At 44.3% G+C, this 22,144-nt stretch overlaps 2 protein-coding genes across 2 annotated transcripts in view; one reads left to right on the forward strand and one right to left on the reverse strand.

Annotated features, from left to right (window-relative positions):
• The first annotated feature begins 120 nt into the window (after window positions 1-120).
• NIPAL2 (NIPA like domain containing 2) overlaps window positions 121-22,144 on the forward strand; it is a 169,785-nt gene continuing 147,761 nt past the window's right edge. The window contains exons 1-2 of the mRNA XM_045007608.1: window positions 121-145; window positions 21,970-22,122. Coding sequence (XP_044863543.1) covers window positions 22,090-22,122 — 33 coding nt within the window. The 5' untranslated portion in view covers window positions 121-145; window positions 21,970-22,089. The remainder of the gene's footprint in view (window positions 146-21,969; window positions 22,123-22,144) is intronic.
• KCNS2 (potassium voltage-gated channel modifier subfamily S member 2) lies at window positions 4,409-6,134 on the reverse strand. Its single transcript, XM_045007606.1, has 2 exons — window positions 6,017-6,134; window positions 4,409-5,876 (listed from the first exon to the last, which is right to left on the reverse strand). Exon 2 carries the CDS (start codon window positions 5,840-5,842, stop codon window positions 4,409-4,411), a length of 1,434 nt encoding a protein of 477 aa, XP_044863541.1. The 5' UTR covers window positions 5,843-5,876; window positions 6,017-6,134.

A 22,144-nucleotide genomic window follows, 5' to 3' on the forward strand; every position in this document is an offset into this window, starting at 1 on the left:
TGTGTATACCCGTGTATCCTGTGTATACCCGTGTAGCCTGTGTATGCCCGTAACTGAGCCTGATCACCTCGAAGCCTCTCTCTCAGCTCACGTGTTTCAAACAGAGCTTCAACGTTTGCCGGTCGTTATGCATTGGTTTGTATTTGTAAGTATCAGTTATTACTAAATGCTGCATCTTTGTTTATAAATATTGTTAGTAGATATTTTAGTCATTGTGTGTTTTAAGTTTCATTAACTCTATTAGCTAATCATACGCTGCTCCCTTACCCCTTGTAATTATCCCCAATAAAACTTTTAAATTGATTAAGTTTAGTGTGTGTGTGTGTCTGCAGTTTGCATCGTGACCCACACTCTCCTTGCATCCCTTACCAATATAGTCTGTTGCCACGTGCAGCCTGGTAAATAACAGGCCTGCATTTTCTTTCGCCCCTGCGAGCCCGTGGCAATCCAACAGCAACATGTTTCAGTGTTTTCTCTGACACCGGAAATGTGCCCTTTACAAAGCAGAGCGAGTCCACATCGGGTAGAATACTCTTCATTAGACAGCACCTGCATAACAAGCAGATTTTGGACCCTGGCAGTTTTCAAGCCTAGAATACAAAGGAGTGCTGCCAGTTACACCTCACATCCTTGAATGCAGGACTACTATTTCATAAGACACAAGACTGTCTCAAATTTAAAACCCAGTCATCTAAAAAATCCAGCAGGATAGTAGCTGGCCAAACAGCTTGTCTTCTCTCTGTCCTCTGTCAGTCCTGCAAAGTGCTGAGTTTCTCCTGCAGAATGTGCAGTATCTTTTTTTGCTATTGCAGTTAATAGAAGATGAGGGTGCTCAGCATCTCACAGGACTGGGCCCTACAGTAGCTGCCTTTATAAAATGGCAGGCAGACGATATCTCATTCCTCCTTACAGCGGTGGATTTACTGTATCATTTAAATCAGAACCAATGGTGCTAGGGTGCACTGTACTATTGGGTTGTGTATTTTATATGCGAGACTAAACTAAGGTCCCCCCTCCACTCCACATTGCATTAGTCATTACACATTTTGCAAAAGCAGGGCTGTAAGCCTTGGTAAAGGACTCATTTCTGACACTGGATAAAACAATGACAACACACTCAATCATTTGACTTGTTTTCGTCGGTGTTATTCTTTGCGTCCTGGGCAAGTTTCAAGTTTCGATAATTACATTCAGTCTGCCAACATGTCCACCTGTAGTTTAACTTTGGATATGGTATTTGCTACTTCATGTCCTAAACACTGACCAAGCTTCACCTCACTAGTTACTGTATTTAAGTGGTGAATGAAGTAATTCCCTTCTATAAATAGAGTTTGTAAAGTATGCAGGGATCCTCCTGAATTAACGGTTCTATATAAAATCATTTTCATAATGAATCATGGCAATGAGTGCATACTAAATTGCAGTACTTTATTTACTTAGCATCTTTGATCCATAGCACTTATATTAAAAAAAGCAATAATGAAAATTCCTTACAACCAATACAATAAAAATAGTGACTCCTTGGAGAACTTCATTTTCTTTCATAAAATGCAATTTGGAAACATTCCATTCAATTTCTGAAGAAATGACTGAACAATGTCCCTATGAATAATAAATCTGTAAGACAAGATTATATATATCTTATTTAAATAATCCAAACTTTACAATGCTAAACTAACAGCTGGGGGAATTTGTGACCCTTTGACAATTCTACATGTCTGCAGAAATAACTGGCCTAAAAATAATATACTATTTAGGATTTTTTTAAAAACTCTGTGAATTCTTTGATTGTGAAGCTGAGAAAATAAGACCCCTGGCTAGAGAGAGATTCTGCATAGACCACAAACTGGTAAACCTAATGAAGACCAAATTATCCTTGGCATCAATGGAAATTTTTGCCAGCTCTGCAGGATTCAGCCTACTCTGTGTATAAGTGCTATGCAAGCTCTCCCACATACTTCTTTCCAGGTATATCAGTCCTGACCTGAAATGCCCATAATCTAGTGCTGTGCTTCTTTTGATTACCATTCCAGATTTGACGGTAGTGTCCAAATGTTCCAGTTCAGTACTAGGTTGAGACCACCAAATTTAACTACAGCTGTGACCCAATACAGAAATTGATCTCAGTCCTCCAGAGGCAAAAGCATTGGCCTACCTTTTCAAATGTGAATGCCTAAATTTAGGCACCTAAATCCAGATTCAGAAACTTAAATATAAACTGCCAAATTTTCTGAGGTTCTGAGCACTCATATCTCCTGCTGAAGTTACAGAGAAATATATGGACATCAATAAGGATTTTTTTAAAACATAAACATTTAGAAGGGATATAAACGCTCATGCTTCCTTCAGGGCATAAGCCAACCACTAACTGAAGGGGGCTGGGAAGAAATTTGCATTATGGGCAGGTTATTCCACATCTACCTATTCCAGAGTTCTTATACCTTCTTCTGAAGCATGTGGTGCTGGCCACTGTCAGAAACAGCACACTGAATTAGCTGGACCTCTAGTCTGCTGTGGTTTGACAACTCCTATGTCCTTCTGACCCAAGGTGAGCTGTGGATGCTCAGCATCTGTGATAATCAGGCCCTTTTTATTCAAGTGCCTGAATATTATTTAGATGTCTAATTTTAGGCTTCCAAATGTGACAATTTTGGCCTTTGTGCTTTAAGACTCTCCCTAATTTGAATCTATTCTCTGAACCCACCTTATCTTCATAAATTGCTATACTACAAATTGACTTGAAAACAATAGATAACTGGATGGCAGTATAGCAGAGTTTGAATAGAAGAGAGCCATTTTGCTAGCTGAGTACTGGTAGTTTGCCTGACAGCACAGTTCTCTAGTAAACAGGAAATATGATAGTATGGTAGAGAGGGCATTGTCTGAGCTGAGAGTATTGATCCTTAAACCATTACAGTGGGCAGGGAGAAACAACTTTGAGCACTCAGAAGATTAGTTTATGCAGAGTCATATCAAGATAAATATCAAGATCTGCTGTCTTGTTTAAAACAGACTTTACAAATACTAGGTCAGATTCTCAGCTGCTTTACATCATCTGGTCCAATGACTTTGATGAGGATCTGATCCAATAAGTGCCCTTTCTTGGTCTTGGCCTTAATGCTTCTTCCTGAACTGAGAGACAGGAGTCCTTTTCTGAACCATTTTTTAAGTAGAAATACTAGCTATATTTATTCCCTTAGAGTTTCATCTGCAGAAATCTTAATGAGATTATTTACCATGGACACCTGTTTTAATTCTCATGCCAAGCATCAAAACAGTCCTCCCTGACAAAATTAGGCTGTATCTCAGAAATACATATGCTATCTTTTTAATTAGTCATCTTTCAGTAGGTAAATGTCAGCTCCTAAAATACTGCCTTTATCATTCATTTTGGAATATTTCCATTCTCTAGAGAGACCCAAGTTTTCACATGTGGCTTCTAATTGTTGGATGCCTCCATTTTGGAGAGCCCAACTTCCTCTGAAGCCCAACTTCCTTCTTCCTTCCTTTGGGCCTGACTTTCAGAGATGCTGAATGTCTGCAGCTCCAGTTGAAGTCAATAGGAGCTGCAACGAGCACCAAGGCTGTAGGCCACTTTTGAAAATGTGGCCTTAAAGCTCCCATAATTTAAAAGCTTTGGGTATGTTTTTCAGAAGTGCTCAGTATTGGCCTATCTCTGTTCCCAGTGAGGGCAATGGGATTTTTTTCTTCTGATGTGGCTGGAAGCAGAGTTAGACAATGCCGCGTGCTTTTGAAAATCTCACTATGTGTTTAATTTCAAAAGCCCACCCAGTGCTTTAATACATGTGCTCTTGAATAAAAGCCCATTTTCCCTGAACTGCTACACTCAGTTGTGTTTTCAGAGGTGCTTAACATTAGTATTAGCAGGCATAACAAGGTGGCAATGTGTTACTATGTAAACTATTCACAGGTAAGTTTTTAACTTGCAGTTAGTGTCAGATACTTTAAAATGCTCTTTTTAAAATCTGCCTTGTGAGGGCTTTAAACTAACTGGGAAATGTACAGCTATTATGAGTTGTCACATCATTGTAAGTGAAAACAGATTATTTCATTGTTAATTTCACAGCTGTGTGTTTTCCCCTGGATCAACTCATTTCTCTGCTCACACAAGGACATCTAAAGGAAACAAGCAAATAACAAATCAGCACTGCACACTAGCACTAGTGTCATGGACACAGTAACACTTGTCTAGAAAAATGAGCATTTTGTTTCTATGCAACAGGATGGAAATGTGCAAACTGTCAGTTTGCAACTAAATTTCCTGTTAGGTGCAAAGTTAGTGCAATGTCAGCAACACTATATGCTAGAAAAAAAAACAAGGAATAGGAAAATGTTTATAAACACAGCTCTTGGTGCACATCATGCAAACTGCTGTCAGACCTGCAGTCTAATGCAGTGAATCATTTAGGCTTAGTTCGCTGGGAGTACTCCTGCTCAGATTGGTAAAACTGGCCATAAGGGATTTAACTTTATAAGCATAATAGTCCCTTAAATTGACTGATGGAACCTCTTTCATTCCATCACCAAAATCACAGCTCCTCATGGCACTTTCTAGCTGCTTCTGACGCCTATAAAAGTGAGAGAATTTATTGAAGATGAGCGTTATAGGAAGCACTACCACCAAGATACCAGCTAGGATGCATGCAGATGCCGTCAATTTGCCAGCAGTGGTCCCTGGGACAACATCTCCATAACCAACTGTGGTCATGCTAACTGTAGCCCACCACCAGCAAGCGGGGATAGTGGCTAAGCCCTCATTTTCTTCTTTTTCAATGGTATAAGCCACTACCGAGAATATGGAGATCCCAACAGAGAGGTATAGTAAGAGAAGCCCTACCTCCCTGTAGCTATACTTCAAAGTGGCCCCAAGAGACCTGAGGCCAGTTGAATGTCGAGCAAGTTTTAAGATGCGAAAGATCCTCATTAGTCTCAGGACTTGGGCTACTCTACCTAAATTTGCTAAAGCTGGGCTACTTTCCACAACTAAGTTAACAATTAAGGTAATGTAAAATGGCAGGATGGACATGAGGTCAATCAGATTCAGGGCATGCTTGAAAAACTTCAAGAAGTCAGGAGCCACTGCAAATCTTGCCATCAGCTCAAATGTGAACCATGCAATGCCAAAATGTTCTACAATTTCAAACCGAGGATCTTCCTCTGCTTTCCCATAGCTGTCAACCAGCTGGAAGTCTGGGAGGCTGTTCAGGCACATGGTCACAATGGAACCAAGAACAACCACTATTGACAAGACGCTAAATATTCGGCTCAAGACAGAGTAGCCGGGATTGTCCAGAGCTAGCCAGAGTTGCCTCCTGACGTTTCCAAAGGGTTGTCTGTCAAACTTGGCGGCATCATTGTAAAAGGCCAAGATTTCATCAAAGGAAGACGAGGTGCTTTCCCGGTCACTTTGCTCTTCCCATTTCTCTTGATCTGGCTCCATTTTCCTCCCATGGTAGCTGTAGCTGCAGCACGAGTCAATGAAGAACTCATTGATGCCCCAGTATTCAATCTCCTGGCTGAAGGAGAACACGCAGAGTTCGCCCATCACGTGGAGCTTGCCGGTGTTGTAAAAATGTAACACGTAGGGGAAAAGTTCGGGGTTCCGGTCAAAGTAAAACTCGTTCTTGGCGTCATCATAATCGTCACAGAGCTCTAATATCGACTCCTTTGAGTGGCAGCTCAGCAGTTTCCCCAGCCTGGTTTCGGGAAATCTTAGTAGGGTGTTGGATCGCATCTTTTTCTTAAAGCCTCCGACGTTGATGCTGATCTCATTGTCTTCCGAATGAGCCAGAGAGAAATCCTCCAGGCTCTGCCCGGGCATAGTGAGCTTCTTCCAAGGGGCGCCGGGAATAGACCTAGAATGGGATCAAACCGCAAATCAGCGCCAGGGGCGAACCCATGGGGCTTTCCCCTCTTTCCTGCCTTTCCTTCTGGCCTTTTACCAGCCAGGGCATTGCCACCCGGCACCCCGAGCCAGCCCCCTCCGCTCACATACACTCAGGGCTGGTCCTTTGTTTCGGAGGTTTCGCAGCGCGACCGTGCGATTAGCCTGGGCTGCGAGTCCCTGGGAAATCACCAGTTACCCGGGGCTTGCCTGGCCTCCGCTTGCCTCGCGCCGGTGTTGGGAGCAGCCACCTGCCGTGCAGCACGGTGACTGCTCCCCTCAGCCTGTAGCGCCCCCGCAATCGCAGCCGCTGCTGGGCCGGGACTGGGCACTTTGTCCGGCTGGGAGACCCCGTGGGGGCCACTCCCCCCGCTGCCCGGCTCGGGCTCCCGGTCCTCCCCAGGGGCCGCCCCTGGCCCCCAGCAGGGAGCGCGCCGCGCCCGCCGACCCGCCCTCCCGCCGCCGCCGGGGGAGCGCGCCGCCCTACCTGTCGGCTCAGCAGCTGGGCGCCCCGGCCGGAGCGTGGCGCGTCCCGCAGCGCCGTGCCGGCATCGCGGCTGCCCCTGCCCGCGCGCTGAGGCGGGGCGCTCGGGCTGGGCTGGGCTGGGCGGGGGACTCGGCAGCCGCGGCGGGTCCCTCTTCCCGGCGGGCGCTCGGCTCAGTGGGGCTGGGGCGCGGGCAGCGGCGGCGGGGCGCCCATGCTGCCCGCGGCGGTGCTGAAGGGACAGCTCCCGCGCCGGCCGCGCCTCCCCGCTCAGCCCCGGCAGGCTGCTGCCGCGCGCGCGCCAGGCATGGCGACCACCGGCCGCCCCCCTCGCTTCCCCGCGGGGCGCGGCTGGCCGGGGGCTCCACTCTGGGCGCCAGCAGAGCGGCTCGTGCAGGGGTGAGAGACCCCAGCCAGGGCAGGGCTGGGGCTGGAGCCCGGGAGCCCGGCAATGCCCCTAGCGAGGCAAGTTCGCTACGCGTGTCTGTGCACAGAAGCGTAGCCTGGCTCCCTGGCTGAGATTTGATGGCACGAGCACATTTGATGTGCCGGAGGGTTCCTCTCTCTCTCTCCTACCCCACGCTCCAGCGCTGCATGGAAATAGCTCCCGAGATTTTCTTTTTAATGCCTGCTCGCCTCACGCTTCCCCTACACCGTGTCTCAAGTTTGCAAAGCGTCACTTGCAAATCAAAGCGATGGCTCCAGTTTCAGTGTGTCAAAGTCCAGAGCCATTTGGGATTGCGCACACTGGGTACACTGGGGCTATGTCTAGTCACAAACGCTGAGCGCTAGCAGAGAAAACCCAATTGCCATACGTTGGTGCCCTGTATAAATATGGGTAGGTGAGGTTTTGGCTAGGGAGACAACTGAACCGTGTGTGTGTGAGAGAGAGAGAAAGAGAGACTGCATTATGTCCCCACCTTCATGCAGCTCTTACCTACATGTATGAACTTGCCCCCGTGCAGCTAGCACTCTGAAATTAACAGGTAGTGTTCATTCGGATTGAAAACACATATGCACTTGTCAAAACAATTCACTCTACCTGAAATCGTGCTGAAGCTTGAGATTAGCTAAATGCCACTCACATCTCGCTGCCAGAAAAGCAGGCTCCAAAACTTCAGTGTCTTATACCTTTAAAAAGATTCCTTTACTGCCCTGCCATTTTGGAAGGAAGGATCACGTTGATCTTTAGCAATTTAAATCAGGAACTGCTACGCCTGTTTCCCCTCTCACCCCAGCGCCTTGAGACTCTTTGTTCCTTTTGGCAGAACAACATTTTTAGACCTCAAGTGCTAGGTTATACTAGGAACAACAAAGGGTTAGTGAGAACAGTTCTTTCGTCCATGTTAGACGCCAGGTCAGTTTCTGCTACAGACCCATCCTGTGTCATCTCTACAGCTGATTTGATTGTACAATGGGTTTGCTTGTACAGAGCACACATGCTCTGGGACAGGCGACTTATGAATGGGTTATAACTAACCTAAAACTCTGCAAGCTGCATTATCTTGCCCTATTTCTTCTGCTTTTGAGACTCAGGCTCCTGAACGAGCCTGATAACATAAGACTGGCCCTACTGTGTCAGACCAATGGTCCATCCAGCCAAGTATCCTATCTTCCAATAGTGGCCAATGCCAGGTGCTTCGAAGGGAATGAACAGAACAGGGCAATTATCGAGTGATCCATCCCTTGTCTTCCAGTCCCAGCTTCTGGCAGGCAGAGGCTTAGGGCCACCTGAGCATGGGAGTTGCACCTCTGACTATCTTGGCTAATAGCCATTGATGGACCTATACACCATGTGGCTCATGACAAGGGATTGCTCTAATATTACTCTCTAAAAGCTGGTGCTGGAAGCAGTACCAGAGACCTAGGCAAAATGGAGGGTTCTCTTTAGCATGATCCTTTCTGGGGTCTTTTACCATTTCTCTCGTGTCCAAGCATAGCCCCAGCCCTTAGAGACCCCAATGCACTGCAGGAGGTGGAGCATTTCTCTGTGCATGTGCAGCTTTGCTGAACAACATGCTTCTTTAGGGCCCTCAATTAAACAAACAAAGTTTTTCTTTCAGTGCTTTGAGACAAAACACACCCTACTGGGGAATTTATGGGTCAGCATTCAAGTCTTGGATGGTGGAACAAGCTGGGACATCTGGAACAAAATCAATAAAGCCAGGAACACTTTCAGGAGCTTAAATACAGTCTGGAAATCATCAAAATACAACACCAAAACCAAACTCAAGATTTATCAGAGCTACGTACTTTCAACATTACTTTATAGTGCAGAATGCTGGGTAATGAGAAAGTAAGACATGGCCAAACTGTCTTAATTCTATATGACCTGCCTCAGAAAAATCTGTATCTTTTGGCCCAGAACAATCTCAACCCAAGATCTATTGACACGGTGCAACCAAGAGGAGCTGAACACCATCAATGCCAGGAGGAGTTGGAGTTGGAGATGGATCAGTCATGTGCTTCGGATGGAAACTGATTCCATCACTAGAGTAGCAATAAGTTGGGCACCTGAAGGCAAGCGAAAATGAGGCTGCCCAAAATCAACATGGCGAAGAGCTGTGGAAGCTGAGCTGAAAAACCTGAGGCACAGCTGGAGAACCATTGAAAGACTTGCCAGAAACAGACAGGAGTGGAGGAGCTTAGTCGCTTCACTAAACACCAGAGGCGTAATGGGGCCATGATGGTGATTCACTTCTTGGTATTGTTTATTTAAGCATCAGGGGTAGCCATGTTAGACTGTATTCACAAAAACAATGAGGAGTCCGATGGCATCTGAAGAAATGGTTTTTTTACCCATGAAAACTTATGCCCAAATAAATCTGTTAGTCTTTAAGATGCCACTGGACTCCTTGTTGTTTTTATTAAAGCAGTTAATCGCCTGTTTGCAAGAACTGTTTGCTACCAGTTATTTTTGTAAAGAACATGCTCAGGACCCAAGTAGAAAAGGCTGGCAGCACAAATGGCCTGAGTGATGTGTGGGGCTCAGCGCCGTGCTTCCGATCCTTGCTGTGTTGGTAGCCCACCCTCTTCACTTGTTCCCACCCTCTGAGGTATGTAGAGTCTCCTGTCCCAGCCTTTGTGCACTGCCCTCCTGCCCACACTGCACCTTTCTCCCCACTTTCTCGCTGTGAGTCTCCCCTCTCTGGGTTTCTTTATGTATATGGGCTCATTCCGCAAGGTGCTGAGAGTGAGCTGGCTCTGATCCAGCAAAGCCTGTAAGCACATGCTTAGCTTGAAGCTGAGGAACAGGCCCATTGAAGTCAATAGTCACTTTATAGATATGAAACACTGAAGCCAATAGGAATACTTGGGCTTAAAATTAAGCACATACTTAGGTACTTTTCTGAATGGGGGCCAGAGTGCTGCTCCCCTGCCAGCTGCCTCTCATGCTTCTCTCCCTGCATTTGCCTTTCTCTGTATCCCACATCTAATTTCACTGCTTGCTTCCTTCTGTCCTTTCCCTAACTGGTGTGTGAGTGGTTCTCTGATTTCCTCCCTTTCTCTCTCATCCCTTTTCTGGGTATGGCAGGCGTTCTTCCTCATTCCCCCACCGCTGAGGAGGAGGGACACAGCGAGCAGCGGGGACCTCCAGAGCATGGGGCGTGGGGAGAGGGCTAGAATGGGGGAAGATTTGCCAGGCATGGCGGGCGGCAGCAGCAGCAGCAGGCGGTGAAGGCCTTGGGGAAGAGGCAGGGCGCTATAGCCCAGGTGTCTGGTGGCGGGTCAGCAGCACCTGAGCTAGGGAAGGCTTAGCCTCTCATTTCTCTGGGTTTTGGTGTCTTTCTCTCATTCTTGCCTTATCTTCTCCACACACTGGCTCTGTTTCTGTGTCCCAGATAACGGCCCAGTTTTCTCTGGAGGCATCTGGAATTCCAACCTGGTTCATTTCATTTTGAGAGAGTCTAACGTGACTCTGAATCCACACTGAATTATTCACACCAATCTGCCTGGTATTCAGGGAAAGTGCTGCTGCCACTCAACTTAATTTTTCTTCCTTTTCCCCCCTTCTGGTTAGTACCATACAGCAGGCGGGCAGGCATCCATCTAGGGCTGGTTTACACTCTATAAGGCAGTGCCAGGATCCCCTGCAGTGAGGCTGTCTGACTCTTCAGTGGAGCACCACTGTAGTTAACAATGAGTCAATCTTACTGGACAGGTGCCAGATTCCTTGGGGTATTTGGTAGCCACCCCTGCTTTCAAGAGCAAGAGAAGACAATGGTCTGAGCACAGGACTGGGAGCCAGAAACTTTGGCAGTCTAATCCTAGCTCTGACCTTGACTCTACCTGTGGGCTTGGGCAAATCACTTAATCTCTCTGCTCCAGTTTCCCTAGCATGATAGTAGAAATAATAACAATACTTATCTCATCAGGCTGCTGTGAGGAATGATGAGTTAATGTTTGTAAAGCACTTGGATGCTGTAAGTGCACTATAGGAACTCGCCATTATTCTACACATTTACAGGCGGTTGGAGAATCATTGAAATGTCACCAACATATTTGTATAGAAAAGGTGTGTTTTAATGGTTACAGTTTTGCTTCCCTGTTCATAAAATGTGGCATTCCTCCCTAATATTCTGATCATCTCTATGGAAGACTCAGTCAGGGGTTTGGGAGACCATTGATTTGAGGTAGCAAACTGGGGACATTCAGAAAGACATCCTTTAACTCCAGTGTCTAAAGCAAAAAAGACAATACTTCACTTTCCATATTTGTTACACTTACAGTCAGTACTGACTTACGAGCCAGGACCTATACTTCAGGACTCACTTCCTTTTGACTAGACAAAGGGAAATGAATAATCAGGATCAAATGAGTCTTGTAAGTTTCCATACTCTAATTTAAACACTCACTGTTTAGGAAACTCAGTATTGTTTTCATTGCTTAATTTGTAATAAAGAGGTGCCGGAGCTTAAGCAATTAGGTGCCAGGGATGAAGCAATTTTTTTTAACATTCATAACTAATGCAGCAAGCCCAGAGGTGCTGGGCCTATGAACGGCTAATCCTAGAGGTGCTAGGGCTCAGCCTTGGCAAGCCCTGGCACAAATTAAGCACTGATTATTTTACCGAACTAGATTATGGTTATCCCCATATTTTATGAACAAAGAAGAAAAAATGTAACGAAGAGAGGCCTTACTTCTAATTTGAATTCGTCTGGCTTCAGCTTCCAGCCATTGGCTTTTGTTATGCCTTTCTCTGTTAGGCTGAAAATCCCTTTAGTAACCAGTATTTTCTGCCAGCGAAGGTCCTGGTACACTATAATAAAGTCACCTCTCAATATTCATTTTGATAAGCTACATAAGTTGAGCTCTTTATGTATCTTACTATACGGAATCTTCTCCAGACCTCAACTCATTTTGTGGAGTTCTTTTCTGCACCGCTCCAATTTCTCAACACATTTTAAAAACTGTGGACACCAAAACTTCATGCATCCTTCCAGGATCAGTCTTACCACTGTCATATACAGAGGTAAAATTGCCTCCATGTACCTACTTCCCTGGTTATCCATCCAAGGATTGCATTAGCCCTTTATGCCGCAGCATCACCCTGATGATCATGTTGCGTTTCTTGTCTACTCTGACCCCTAGATCCTTTTCACACTCATTTCTGACACTTTGCTTTCCAGGATACAGTACCTCATGTTTTAGGAGTGCTTGGGTAACTGGGTGCATTCAAACAACATGCATTTTAATATAGCCAAATATGAAGTTATACATTGAGGAACAAGGAATGTAGTGCAGACCTACAGGGCTGTCAAGCTGATATCTTTCACAAACACAAAATTCATCTAAATTGAATACAATTTAATTATTAAAATTAATGTTTAAGTTAAATATTCCAAAATGATTCATATTGAAACAACCTTCCTGTCCTAAGATTAAAAAAAAAGTGTTCTCAAGCACCCAGCAGGCACATTTGCTCTCAGAGTCTGTAACTAGGTTCTTTTTATCTTACAGTTCTTAGGTTTTCATTTATCTGGATAATGTTATTCCAGGAAACACCAACCAAAACGTGGAGCCCCTGGTTCAGATTCTTAGCTGGTGTAAACAGATGCCTGGGTCTTAGGCTGATCTACGTCAGCTGAGGATCTGCCCCAAGTTTTGGACAATGTACGTTGCTTTCTTTGATTTTGGTCTTTTTGTGCTGAGCACATGGCTGTCCACAGCCAGAGGAGATGCACATGATGTCAGTTGTTCTAAGTAAATGGGAAAGAACTATCTCAAGCTAAAGCACACCATTTACTCCAAGATTAGCTGTACTAAGTTTTCGTTTCCTCAACGTGTGACACAAGCATCTTCATCTAAACACAGAAAACAAGTCAAATACAATCGTAATAGTCTTTATTTAGAAATGGCTTAATTAAAACTTCTGAACATGACAAACCATTTCTTAGCCTATACCAATCCCAGCTGAGAACTGATTTCGATTATTAAAAGGGCAGATAGAAGTTGGAGAGTGAGGGCAGAAAAGGTTCCCAGACTAACTTAACCTGACAGTTTAGAACTTATTAACATATTGTGACAAATCTGTGGCCATCTAGATGTAATTATGTTGCAAACCATGGTAACTCAGTATCTATCGATCTATCTATCTATCTATCTATCTATCTATCTATCTATCTATCTATCTATTCTGTGACTACTACATATCACCTCATTATTCCCTTGTGCCCCCCCCCCCAATCTGTTTGTTGTATCCTCCTGTTGTCTCTAGTCTTAGATTGTGCTTCCGGGCAGATTGCTCTATTTGTACAGCCCCCTACCACAATGGAAACCAGGCCTCTAGGGTCTACCACAAAACAAATAAATACTAATAATATGCAAAGCATGCTGGTCATAGTGAGAACAGAATCCAGCTCCTCCTACTCCACAAGCATCAGTCACTACCCCCTAAGCTAAAAATGACTTTTAGCTGTGAGCAGCAATATGAAGAAGTTCTGATACCAACCAATAGACGACAGTGGTGCATTTACATACTCTCCAGCTCATTACGACTCTATTTGTGAACTAAGGTGTTCTCCCAGAGTGGGCCAGTATCTCTAATGTTGTGTCCTCCTGAGGTAATAGGCGATGTTCCAAGTCCTTTATGAAGCGGAGACAAATATGAAGACAAATATCTCTTGTGCTGCAGAACGTCAAGGTGGTTGCTATAGAAAATCCTGTTTATAAAAATGATTCTGTTTAACTTAATGACCAAAATGTATACGTTCCACTCCCACCAAAAGGAATTAAAAAACCTTGCTCTAAAACATATATTCAACAGGGGATAAAAACTTCAGTGAATTAATAATGAGCTTTTCTCTACCAACAATCCATCTTGGATTGATTTGCTGCAAATATGTGTTGGCAATTCTTATAATGAAATGTATCTCCAAGGTAATCTGAGCTATAATTTATCCCAAAGGTCAGACTGTCCTATCGAAAGATCTAATTGGGAGCATACACATTTTTATGCATTTCCAAACACACTTTGGCTGTTGAAAAGTTGCTCGTCACTAAATGAGGAATCCAGATACCATTTTCTTTTCACTAAGATTTCATTTCCTTTGGTGTTTGTAGATTATGTTTAAAAACGAGTGAACCAATTCAGAATAAAATAGGAAGCCCCATTTATTTTAATTTATTTTCCCATTTTTAAAGTTTCTGAAATGTCAGGAATTTTTGGATGCAATGTTGTTGTAGCTGTGTCAGTCCCAGGATATTAGAGAGACAAGGTGAGTGAGGTTGTATCTTTTATTGCCTCAACTTCTGTTGGTAAGAGAGAAAAGTTTCAAGTAGAAGGGCCAGGATCCCATGAGAGAGAGCCTGTTTTCATCGGATTTCCAGTCCAATTCCATGTTCTCAAGAGGTTCATCTAGTTCAGATAGCTTTCAAAAAAGCATTCAAACTTTTGGGTCCTCACTTGAAGTGACCTAGAAATTCAAATTTTGACCCTGATTAAGGAAAACGCGTAAACATGTACTTCAGTTACATGCTACTTAAATCAAGTGAAGCACATGCTTTTACTTCTGGTTTTCTGAATTCAAGCCTGTTGGAGGTTCCCTGTCCTGAACTATGTTTCCCCCCTTCTCCTGGAGTTTGTTATTCCTGTAATAAAAAGTGAGAGGATACACTGAAGTAATTCTTTTCAAGAGCACAACAGGGAACCATGAAAATATAGGAATGTTTTTGGCTGCATCATTCCACCCGTTGACTGATTAATTTAGTATATAGTGCTAGAGGCATTGTGAGTATAGGAAAACATGAATCTTGTTTTTGTCTTCTTTTCAAACTACTGCTTCACAGTACAATTTTGTACTTTAGCTGCAGTCAGAATAATACACCAACCAGCTGCTGAATGAACATTTTGAGTGAAACTAGGTCAGGCCTAATTTGTAATGTTGGTGGAGTTAGTCATCAGGGCAGTACTCCCATGTTGCAACTGGTATGTCCATGAGTTGTGAGAACAGAACAATGGGGCTTCCTCTCACCCTCACTTTTCATACAAAAAGAACGAGGAGTACTTGTGGCACCTTAGAGACTAACAAATTTATTTGAGCATAAGCTTATTTGTTAGTCTCTAAGGTGCCACAAGTACTCCTCGTTCTTTTTGCTGATACAGTCTAACATGGCTACCACTCTGAAACTTTTCATACAGTTCATTTTATCTCCTTTTCAAGTTAGTCCTTCTCCTTAGTGTTTTTAGTAAAAGAGAGATTAAATGTGACAGCCACATCTGTTTTATGAAATTCCCAAAGAGATATCAGATTGGTAGCTGTATCAAGCAATGTTAAAAGAGATTGCTTGTGGTCTAAGCAGGTGGTCTAGGAACAATAAAAAATTCCAGTGCACTTTTATAATGACTTTCATCTCAGGATTTCAAAGTTTGTTATAAATATCAATTAGTCAGGCCTTCTAGTATCTTTGTGAGGTGATGGTTATCACTTTGTGATTGAAGAATGAAGATTTTATCATTTGCCAGGCTCTTTCTATCTGCAGAATCCTATTTGTGACTCACACAATCTGCCACAAGTAGAGCAGATTTATGGTTGCTGCTGGAAATGAGACTTAGTTTGGATGTAGTTAATACTTTGTTTCACAGTCACAATGATTGTTATTTCCAGTCAGTTTCACTCCATCATTTACTGCTCTGTTATTCCACTGGTAGCTGTAGTTTCCCCAAGCTCTCTGACAATGTCACACAGCTGTTAATTCTTTTTGAGAGTGTATCTATCACTTTCCCTTTGCCCACTGTGGGTCCATTTCCCATCAAGTAGTTTTATATAATCAGTTGCTTTGGGAGATGTTCTGAGCTAGTCATAGGACACGCTCTATCTATCTAGTAAGTTGTATCTTGTCTAGCACTGTGCAAATAATGGATTATTTTTTGTTTCATTGGCAATTTTGAAAAAAAAAATCCTTTGGATTAAACCAAAACCAATTTTTCTTTGAATTTTCAGAGACTCAAAAGTGAAATAAATAAATAAATAAACCGGGCTGAATGAAACGTTTTGTTTACATTCTGATCCCTTTAAAAGGTTTTTAATAAAATTGAAGTGAATTTCAAACCAAAAAGTCATTTTGAACTGAAAAATCAAAATGCTCTGTTTTGAAAATATCGCAACAAAATATTTTAATTTCTTCAGAGTTTTTTGTTTTTGAGACAAACAATTAAGCAAAACTGATGTTTTTCGTGTCTAAAGCTGCAATTTTTCCCTGAAAAAGGTTTCAGATAAAAAATTTTGTGCAGTGCTAACTTTGGCCAGCAGGCTCCAAGGTGCTGAAGTGAGGAAACTAATGGAGGTATTCTACTCTCAGGTCTCATTTGCCACACTCATTTCGGGTTAACGAGGGCTGAGAGTGCAACACAGGACATGCACACAGCCTGTTTAGGCATATAGGACCATTCTACTGAGCAGCCTCCTACAGCTAATATAAGGAGCTGTCTTGAGAAGGTCAGGAGTCAGGTCCAGCCCTTCTCAGCTGCATGAAGCATCACATTCGCCACAGGGGTCCCTCTGTATTATATTTCAGTGAAACTCTGGCTTTTATTATTCACAAGAGACCATGAATGGCTCATTTCACAGCATTTAATCAAGCCATGATATATATTTATTAACATTTTACTTATATAGCACTTACCGACATTTCATACAGCTTAGGGCAGGGTTTCAGTATAAAATTACTCTTTGCTTAGTTTATTTCTGTCTGATTAGACATCCAGGCTACCCATACTGTGCATTCTAAGATCTGCTTGCGCTGAACATAGTGATAAAGAAAAAGTCAGTTGAATTATAACAGTAAAACCAGAGGCATAAATGCAGTGCATTAAATATAAATACAGTGCATTAGCACAGGGGAGCCTTTTGCTCTTTAAGGGCTTGCAAATTATTTTGACATATTGCTAAATACTGAAAATCCTTTTTTCAGGAAAGGAAAAATGTGTTTGTTTTGCTAGGCCCAGCACCGGGAAAGGTTACAATGAGAAAACAGAGAAATGGTCTTTTAAAAAAAGTTTAACCAAAATTGTCACTTCTGAGCCTATTTCTGGATGTGGTCACAGGGCTGAAGGGGGATGTCAAATTGTAACGGGGGAATCTGCCCCTTTAAGGGCCAGCGGTCCTCCAGGGAGGAGTCCAGCAGTCAGGCGCTGGGAATGCTCTGACCCAGCTGGGAAGCATCAGGTGATTGGATCTGATGATTACCAGCTAGAGGATATAGATGAGGGCCCTGCTCCATTAGGGAGCCTGGGGCGAGAAGAGGGCTAGGATAATACCCTCCTATATTTCAGGGTAGGCTGCAGGCAGTGCAGTGGAGGCGAGCAAGCCAGCAAATGAGCAGGAGGCCAGCCCTGCAAAGGTTCTGAGGTGAGATCCTGACCACTAGATTGCCAGAGGGCCCTCAATCTACCCAGGGGAGCAGCACAGTTGCTTTATGTTATCAATCCACAGTCTTGTCTTTTGGGCTGGACAATAAATGGAGCCCTGAGGCAAAGGCTACAAACTGACTTGGGCCTGGATGGTTATCTTCTCACTCTCCAGCCTACACATGTACACAGTAGAAGACTATACACCAGTTTCTATCTAAGCATTGACATCCTCTCCTCTCTCAGTTGGAGGAAGGAGAGAATGTCACTCTGGTTGCAATCTCATGGGACATCACTATTTGGGTCCTCCAAGGATCTCGCCAAGTTCCTTCAGCAGAAAGGGGTAGCGGAGAGTTTGCTATTTCCAATGTAAAAAACAAGTTGAAAAATCAGGCCAAAGATCAAAGGCTGGAGCAGATTCTAGTGGCCTGCACCATAGCTTGTTTCCTTCGGTATAGCAATCTGGGGTTTTATTGGCTGTGTGGTGATATCCATATTACCAATAGCAAATACTGGCCTAAACACTTTCCATAAAGACAACCCAGAGGGATGGGCTGTAAATACCAATCCATTCTTTAAGCAGTAAGTAAAATGCAATCTACATCCAAAGCTGAATGTGTGCTGGGTTCTGTTCCCAACGCTACCACTGATCCAATATGTGACTTTGGGAAGTCACATAACTTCTCTGTCTTGGTTTCCCCACCAGGCTAATGGGGATAATATTGACCCACCATTGTTAAGTACTGAGTGAGCTTCAAATGGAAGGACTACTGGACTACTTACACTGGTGTAACAGGGAGCACAATCTGGAGCTATATTTGCAAATTATTACAGATTGGAAACTCACCATGTGAAATACCATATCTAACTTTGCATCCATACAGCATGAAATACACTTGGACCTCTAGCCTGACAGGGACCTCTAGCAGATGCAATAATATGGTAATTATCTGCTGATCTATTTTTTGTCCTGATGTGCAATTTAAAATACGTTAAATTTCCTTAGACATATACTGCCGGTCTCAACTACCAAAAAGTAAATCCATAGGCCAGTGTGTGCATTTATTGCCATGGAACTGTAATGTCTAGGGTTCCTTGAGCTGACTAAGTGACTGGATTGGGTGTTCAATATTTGCACACTTTCACTGCTGCAAAACTTGCTATAGAACTCTTCCCTAAAGCCATGTTTACACTACAAACTTTGGTCAATGTGAGTTACATTGCATACAGCTGCCCGTGTTAGTATATTGCTTGTGCATGCTGTACTTGATTGCTCACGCTGGCACTGCGCATATTCATCAGGAGTGCTTGTTTTGATGCAAAGAGCAGTGCACCATGGGTAGGTACCCCACTGCGCCACCATCCAGCACAATGCCTTTTGGGAAATTTTCACAATGTGTTGTGGGGTAGAACTGAGTCACTCAGGGATCACTGTGGGGTAGGGGCCACATTCCCAGCATGCAACATTCTCCATCCCATAATACCAACCATATCTCATAATATTCGTGTGGTTTTTTTTTTAAATCCCAGAAACCCGTGCAGCAGTGTTTGGTGTCTGTCATCTCTGACAGAACCATGGACCTCACAGAGTTCTGCACTATTCTCATGAATGTTGCAAATACAAAACACACAATTCTCCTCCTGTATTTGCAGACCGACAGGGAGAACCACAGTAATGTGTGTGGGGGGGGGAGGGGAATGACAATTTCTACAGGGACAGATTGCTGAGAGACATAGTGAGAAAGAATTACAAGTTGTTGGTGGCATTCATGCAGCAGCTGCAGATGGAACACATCTTCTGGGCCTGAGAAACAAGCACAGACTGGTGGGATCTCACTGTAATGGGTTTGGGATGATGGGTGGTGGCTGCAGAACTGTCTGATCTGAAAACGCCATATTTCTGGATCAGTGTACAAAGCTCACTCCAGCCCTCCAGTGCAGTGACACTAGCATGAGAGCTGCACTGACAATGGAGAAGTAAGTGGTTATTGCACTGAGGAAACTTGGAATGATGGATTGCTACTGTAACACCAACATGACCCCAGTTGTTGGTGGGTGGGATAAAACCTGGGATCTCTGAAGCTTAGTGCATAAGCCTCTGCTGGAAGAGCTAAAAGCCCCAGGGCTCTTAGCTAAGGCTGTAGAGCAGACTCATTAATCTCTAAGTGGTCTCAGTGCCACTAGAAGGGACAGAGCACCACACCCAGGAGGTATGTGGGTTACACTACCAATCAATGGGAAATCATTCTGGAGTTGGGAAATCCACAGTGACCACTGTCATGTAAGTGTGTAGGGCCATTAATCCTATCCTGTTACACAGGACTGAGGGTCTGGGCAATATGCAGGACATAAAGGATGGCTTTAAAACAATGGGGTCTTGAACTGTGGGGAGGCAAATGTTGGCACACACATCCCTGTTTTGGCATCAGGCTGCTTTGCCACAAAGTACTTCAACAGAAAGAGCTGCTTTTCTATGGTTACGCAACCAGTGCTGGATTGGGGGTGCTTCACCAATATCAGCATGGGCTGGTCAGGGAAGGTGCATGACGCTCACAAACACAGTGGTGTTCAGAAAGCTGCCAGCAGGGACATTCTTTCCCAACCATTGGTGATATTGAAATGCCAATAGTGAGTCTGGCAGGCGCCACTACGCCTTACTCCCCTGGCTCATGAGGCAGTACACTGGCCACCTTGACAGCACCAAGGACAGATTCAACTACTGGCTCAGCAGGCGCAGAATGACAGCTGAATGTGCTTCTGATAGACTGAAGGGACACTGGTGGAGTTTGCTCACTGGCTGGGTCTCAGTGAGAAAAATATCCTGATGCTTAAAGCTGCCTGTTGTGTCCTGCATCACATCTGGAAGGCAGAGCTGCCACCAGGGTGGAGGTGGAGCAGCTGTCTGCTGACGCGGTACAGCCAGACACATAGGCCATTACAAGAGCTCAGCTCTGCAGTTGCGGGAGGCTTTGAAAGAGCATGTTAATGATCAGCCACGGCAGTAATAATGTTCTGTGCTGGACTGTTCTCTGAACCTGAAGCTTTAGGTGCTGCTAGGAATTGTTTAGTGCTTTCTGTACATTTCAGATTATGACTGTATGTTTACTGAAGCTATGAATTATATGGTGCTTGCTGTACATTTTAAAATATGACTGGGTGTTTGCTTGCACATATGAGTTCTCTGGTGCTCTACATTTAAAATTACTGCATGCTTTGAGTACTGATATGCATTCTGCATTATGTATTGTGAACTAATAAAGATAATTTTATTTAAAAAAATAGAAATTCATTGAGTGGCAAAAACATTGCAGAAATTAAATGTATGAGAAACAACAGGCAATGGAATACAAACTGTAAACATACATTAACAGAATGGGACTCTGAAATTGGAAACGCAGCAAACATTTCAGCACAAATACAGAGTCTGTTGTGGTTACACATACACCAGCTGTGGCTCCCAAAAGTCAGTGTATGTGAAACTGGGTTTTCCTTGCTATCCCCAGCATGGAGTGGGTAGAGGTAAGAATGCAGCCTGTGATACCATGTGGCATGTTGGGCAGGGGGCAGTGTAGGGAGCTGATCCCATGGAGTTCTCTAAGGACTGCAAACAGTGAGCAGACTGGGATTTTGGACCTCTAGGTCAACCAGGGTCTGCAGCATTTGTGTTTTCTGCCTGAGAAGGCCCATTATGTCCTGGTGCATCTCCCCTTTCTGTTGGTATTCCTGGGCCTTTCTCCTGTCCACTCTTTTCTTCTCCATGCTGTCTGCTATGTCAGCCCTCAGGCCCTTTCTTCATAGTCCAGTGCAGCATTGGTTTCCAGGATCTCACTCAACATAGCCTCCCAAAACCCCAGCTTTCTTCTCCTCCTCAGGCAGGTGTGGAGGGGGCACCCCTCAAGGCAGCAACAGCAGCAGCTGCTGATAAAAACAGACAGATGTATCATTGGATTTACAGCCATGACAGAAAGGGAAATAAAGATACATTTCAAAACTCCCTTCCCTTATTCTCATTAAAACTTTTAACAAAACATGCTTATTGACACTTCAGCTTTGGGGTGCCTCTGCACCATGCTGCTCTCCAGCCCCAGCCATGGTGCGTATGGCCTGTTGGAGTGAAGGGGGAGGGGAGGAAATTTGCATGAAACAATAATGTTTCTGTCCCTATTCCTTGGGTATGGGTATAGAGCAATGACACTGAGCACTGGCACTATCTTCCCCAGGTGTTGGTGATTTAGCGGCTATCTCGCTCCTGAGGGTAACAAAGGCACAGAGCACTCAGTGCTCTTGGCATCCTGAAGCCACCCAGGCCCATATACTTTGAGCCTGTTTACTGCAATGTTGCCAGCCAAACTCATCACAGAGTGGTATGGGCACATGTCTTACCATGGAGGAATAGGAATGATAAGGCAACCCTCCCTAGACACTCTCAGCAATGGATTGCAGAGTTCTTCCATGGACGTTTCATCAAAACCTGTCAGGAGAATACAAGGGACAACCCTGGGTACATAAACAAACTGCTCCATTTGCCTACCCCGCCTAGTCCTGTAGGGGAATGAACAGTAGATAACATCTGCTTGTTGAACTGCTCCCTCTTTTCATACAAGTAAAACAGTGAAAAGTTGGTACCTTGTCATGATACCTTGGGGATGGGCCAGGAGCCATCTTTAAATTTAAACACTGTAAGGGACAATGCAAGCACACACTTACCCATGATCTCGTCCCTTTCATCAGGTTCATCCGTGCTCGGCTGGCAGGACTGGCTAAACTGCGGTGGAGTCTCCAACAGGTCCTGGCTCGCATCATGGCTGGAGTCCTGCGCCACGTCTCCCCCGCCTTTCCTCCTCGCTCTTCATGACAGGGGTCTCTGTTGCCAGCTCTTCCAAGGTATCCAGGGTGATTTACAGGG

The sequence above is a fragment of the Mauremys mutica genome, chromosome 2 (assembly GCF_020497125.1).
Source record: "Mauremys mutica isolate MM-2020 ecotype Southern chromosome 2, ASM2049712v1, whole genome shotgun sequence".
In the NCBI taxonomy this organism is placed as follows: domain Eukaryota; kingdom Metazoa; phylum Chordata; order Testudines; family Geoemydidae; genus Mauremys; species Mauremys mutica.